Source organism: Glycine max, chromosome 18 (genome assembly GCF_000004515.6).
Source record: "Glycine max cultivar Williams 82 chromosome 18, Glycine_max_v4.0, whole genome shotgun sequence".
In the NCBI taxonomy this organism is placed as follows: Eukaryota; Viridiplantae; Streptophyta; class Magnoliopsida; order Fabales; family Fabaceae; genus Glycine; species Glycine max.
In genome coordinates this window covers 55218245-55223013 of record NC_038254.2, presented here as the reverse complement: position 1 = coordinate 55223013, position 4769 = coordinate 55218245, and the positions used below count along the sequence as shown (strand labels likewise).

Below are 4769 nucleotides of genomic sequence, written 5' to 3'. Positions count from 1 at the left end.
TATGAATGCTAAATCCATGCTATCATTTTTTTATTCAAAAGATAAAAATCAATAACAACAGGTCTAAGTTTCGAAGAACAGAATGATGAGTATATGGTCACACAAGAGTGGTGGTGAATACAAGATCCCCCGTTCAACTCTACACAACAAGGTCTTCTACAGACAAGACACAAGACAAATTTATCTATATTTTCAGCTGAACAATCAGCCTGTTGGCTCACATTTACTGCCACAAGCTTGGATTTATTTTCCTACCATTTCTTTACAAAATAAGAGAAATCTAGAAAAAGTCTACCAAGATCAATTGACAATGTTTGCAGCAGAAGTTCTTTTCTCTTCAAGAGAGATTACAGCTTCAAAGGCATCAATCAGTGCTTTAACCTTGCCCTTCTGAGTTTCAACAAGTTTAGTTGCTGTTTCCTCAATCACATTATTGTACAATCCTTGTCCATCTTTCTTGACCTGCACATTTTGACGTCTCAAAACAACCTTCTCTGGAGCAGTTATAGCAACAGCCTTGACATTAGTGACGCTCGCCCCCAACACTTTTCCTTTCTGGATTTTAAGGCTCCTCAGACTACCCTTTTCAATTTGAGTTTCAACCAATTCTCCCCCTAACTTTTTGCACTCCTTGGCTTCAGAACAAACAATCCCATCCTTTTGAGGCTTTCCATTCTCCTCAGCTTCCAAAGTGTCCACATAAGCAGTATATTCAATTTGAGTTTCAACCAATTTCCTCCCTAAATTTTGGCACTCGATGTTTTCAGAACAAACAATCCCATCATTTTGAGGCTTTCCATTCTCTTCAACTTCCAAAGTTTCCACATTAGCCATGTAATCAATTTCATGGTTCTCTGGACAAGCATCCTCCTCAAATTCACTATTTGCATATTCAGATTCCTCTTGGTCTTCTTGGGACGAGGATTGAGATTTTGAGGGGGGTGAAAACTTGGGTGATGACAATGAATTAGAAAGGGGTAATTCGATAGCCTGGCTTTCATTTTGATCAGAGAGCGAACTTTGGTTTGCACTTTCCATCTTGATGACATACAAAGTCTTTTCCTGAGCCTCATTGTTGTCTTCCTCAAGTTCAACTTTTATAGGCTTGGGTTGATTCATAAGATGAGGCACGATTTTCAGGCCCTTGTGCTTTCTTGCACTAACACTGCCAATTCCTCTGGAAGAAGATTTGGGTGAGGCTTCTTTCTTGTTCATCTTAATCTTACTATTCTTTTGGCCACCAAAGACATCAGAATAATTCACAGAAGATATGGTCTGCATTGTGACGAAATCTGGATTCAAAGAAGTCACATGCTTATCAGACAACTCCATTTCTTTATCTTCAAAAGGAGACAACTTTGATGAAGTTTGCTTCATCTTGAACATGGATTTTGGTGAAGTTTTGACCATTTGAGAAGTTGATTTTGGATGAGTTTTCACCCTCTCAGAAGTTGCTGTTGGTGAAGCTTCCACCCTTTTGGAAGCTGGTTTTGATAGAGCTTCCACCTCAAAACTTGAAAAAATTCCCCCTCTCCTTGCTTCGGGGATTGAAGAAATATGTGATTTTGGAAGGAATGATGGTTTGACCCTGACCAATGATGCTTTGCTTGTGTTCACCAGAACTTTATTCCCCATTTGTTTTTGGCTGCCAGATGATTTTGTTGGGAGTTCCATCTTATCTGTGTCAGAAGCATCAGAAATCTGGATCTTAGAATCAACTGATTCATTATGTTTCACTGTTAACATCTTTGTTGGCTTCGAATCAAGTGATGCTTTTTGATTGGCAACTGATGTTATTATCCCACCAATAATGCCTTCTGAACTTCGGGAAAGTGATTTTCTTCCGGCTCTCTTAATCATGGAGAGTTTCTCCCTTCCTTCTTCCACATTCTTCCTCCCATATTTACAAAAATCATGACAGGAGCCAGTAGATGCTCTGAGATAAAGAGGAACAACAACTTTCTTTTCATTATTTCCAGAATTTGCTATTCCAGCAGAGTGCCTTCTTAATGCAACCCCACTTGACATAGTTACTTTTGGAATCAGTGGTAAATCAACACTTTCCTTAGCCATCGGACGGGAAATGAACTATGCAGAAGAAGATCGGGGGAAAAATACTGAAACATGTAAACAAAACTAATTTTAAATAAAAGCAAAGAAAAATACAATATAGTAGTTACTGGTTAAAACAGCAAATGCAATATAATGGTCAATGGCTTCCTCAAAATTTCAGTTAAGTACGTAATCAATATCTACAATTTTAAGGTTAGAAGCAATGATAATTTATTATTTATCAAACATGCTTCAAAGTTATGTCAGATATCAAGAAAAGTATCATTCACAAAGCATAATCTTTGGAAGTTAACAAAAGCAGAATTTTTTTAGAACTTCTCTCAATTTTGGTAAAAAAAAATCATAATATAGATCAAAATAAATGATGTTATAATCTCTTATGATTTGAAACTCAACTAAGGTATCACAAACTGAAAATGAATAAAAATATCTACAGCTCACCATGCTAAGGCACCAACTACAAGAAACTAGTAGAACATCTGTCATTCATAGAGTATCTAACAACATCAGAATTACTTGTTTTACACATGAATCTTGTCCGTTCTATCTAGATTAACAACACACTATGTGTAATTGTAAAAATAAGATAAATGAAACAATAAATGCAACAGGAACCAGCCATGAAGGCATAAGATTGAAATGAAATCATCAAAAACTGGAAAAGAAGGGGGAAAAATAAGGGTCAATTTAGTTCGAGCAATCGTGTTCTATTTTCATTTATTGTTTTCAGAAATACCTTTTTGTTTCATGTTCTAAAACAGGCCATGCCTGAGATGTTAAACTTTCACAAATATACTACTTCAACAAAAATAAATTACATCCAACACTTTTTCTTCAAGTATAGGTGGTCAATCAGTATATCTAAAGCTTTAATGACCCTAATAAAAAAACCAACGCATCAAGCACATCAGCAATGTAACCAAAGTATCAAATCAATCATATAAGAAAATCAACAAATTAAGAAGAAAAACTGGAAGATGATATTAGAAACGGGCACATGTGATCAAATCAAGTGCAAAAAACATTCATCCAAAACAAAACAAAAATGGCATGATGATGCATGCATCACTGATAACCCATTTCATGCAAACACAACACTACACAGAAAAACCCATATTCATATTCCAAACAAAGCATTACCTTATGCCGATTCTTCAAACTACAGAACCCCCAGCAACCGTAACGGCCAAGGAAACATTTTCCAGCAAAAAAAACACTAAAACGAAGTCAATCCAAGACAAAGCAACAGAGACAGAGGAAGAGATCAGAGCATGTTCCGAAAAACCCATCTCAATAACCCACCAAAATCACATTTTTCAGCAAACCCACTAGCGTATGGGAGAAAACTTGCACGGCCCAGATGATAAAATTCTGAAAATAACGCACCTTTGTTTTATACTTTGACAACAGAGCTTCATAAACAAAAAGGGTGCTTCAACAGAAAGCGACGGAAAAGGAACAGAACGTAACGAAGTGAACACTGAGCCACCCCTTTTGAAGGGTTATTTCATTTTAGAAGAGAACGTGCGTGCAAGAAAGCAACAGTTTCTGGTTTTTGTTTCTTCTGTTTCGTTCGTTGAGCTTGTTATTTCATTTGTTATTGTATATCATCGTATTATATTATAATAGAATAGAATCTAAAGAAAATGGAGAGAAATTGTTAGAATATTTAATGCATTTATGCACCCGTTAAGAAATGTTTTATTCAAATTTAGCATGATTTGGTCAAAATGTTAAGATATTTTTCTAAAATTTGTTGATATGGAAATTAATTTTTTACCTTGAATTTTTTTTTCATTTCAAATTTCCAATTGTTACGAAAATTAAAATATATTCTTACTTTTGCTAGCCAAATTTTAAAAAAGCAAAATTGAAACTCCAGGATTGACTGTGAGTATTAGATTTAAAAAAAATTTAAAAGGAAAAATATTAGCAATCCACTTTTCAACACATTTTTTTAATTGAACTCTTTTTTATTAATAAATTCTATTAAAAATCAAATAAATATGTGTGTCCCACATCTTATCATTTAATATTATCACACCGAAGGGATGCTTTCATTCATTTTAATTTATCATTTACTATAATTTGAAATAAAATTCAAATAAATATAACGTTTGGTTTACGGCATGTTGTTTAAAATAGTATAAATGATGTTAAGACATTAATACTCAATCCATTACAGTTTTGAAATTCAGTTTGAAATTCATTTCCAAATATGCAATGCTTTGAAATTCCCAAACGGTGTAGCAATTTCAATTTTACAAAGATTGAAAACATACTACAAATTTTAAGGTATAAAAAACAATCATTTCTAATTTTATAAGGATAAAAAATATATTTGATATTTTATACTATCATTCAATTTGTTATATATGATAATTATTTTAAAATATTTTCAAAAATAATTTATTATTAATAGACAATGTAAATTTTGTTATACTAATTAGATCAGAAATTTCCTCTCCTAATATAGATGTGGGACCAAATTGATTATTTTATTACCAATAAATCATAGAAAAATTGTGGGGAAGAAAGTATTATAGAAAATATCGTTAATATTTCTCAAATATATCTAATACAATGTAAAGATTTATAAATGTATGTGGAAGTATAAACTATAAATGTTAGAAAATTAAATAAAAAATAATTATTGATAATAAAATATAATGATATAAAAAATTGATTTGAATTCA

The 4769-nt window shown here is 32.8% G+C and overlaps 1 protein-coding gene across 1 annotated transcript; it reads right to left on the bottom strand.

The window, feature by feature from the left end:
• LOC100797757 (uncharacterized) lies at positions 1-3632 on the bottom strand. Its single transcript, XM_041012183.1, has 3 exons — positions 3460-3632; positions 3214-3289; positions 1-2117 (listed from the first exon to the last, which is right to left on the bottom strand). Exon 3 carries the CDS (start codon positions 2071-2073, stop codon positions 301-303), a length of 1773 nt encoding a protein of 590 aa, XP_040868117.1. The 5' UTR covers positions 2074-2117; positions 3214-3289; positions 3460-3632; the 3' UTR covers positions 1-300.
• Between the last annotated feature and the right edge of the window lie 1137 nt (positions 3633-4769).

What these genes read in the sequence shown, in the direction of transcription:
- LOC100797757 (XM_041012183.1), bottom strand. Translation starts at nt 2,073, where the DNA reads ATGGCTAAGGAAAGTGTTGATTTACCACTGATTCCAAAAGTAACTATG.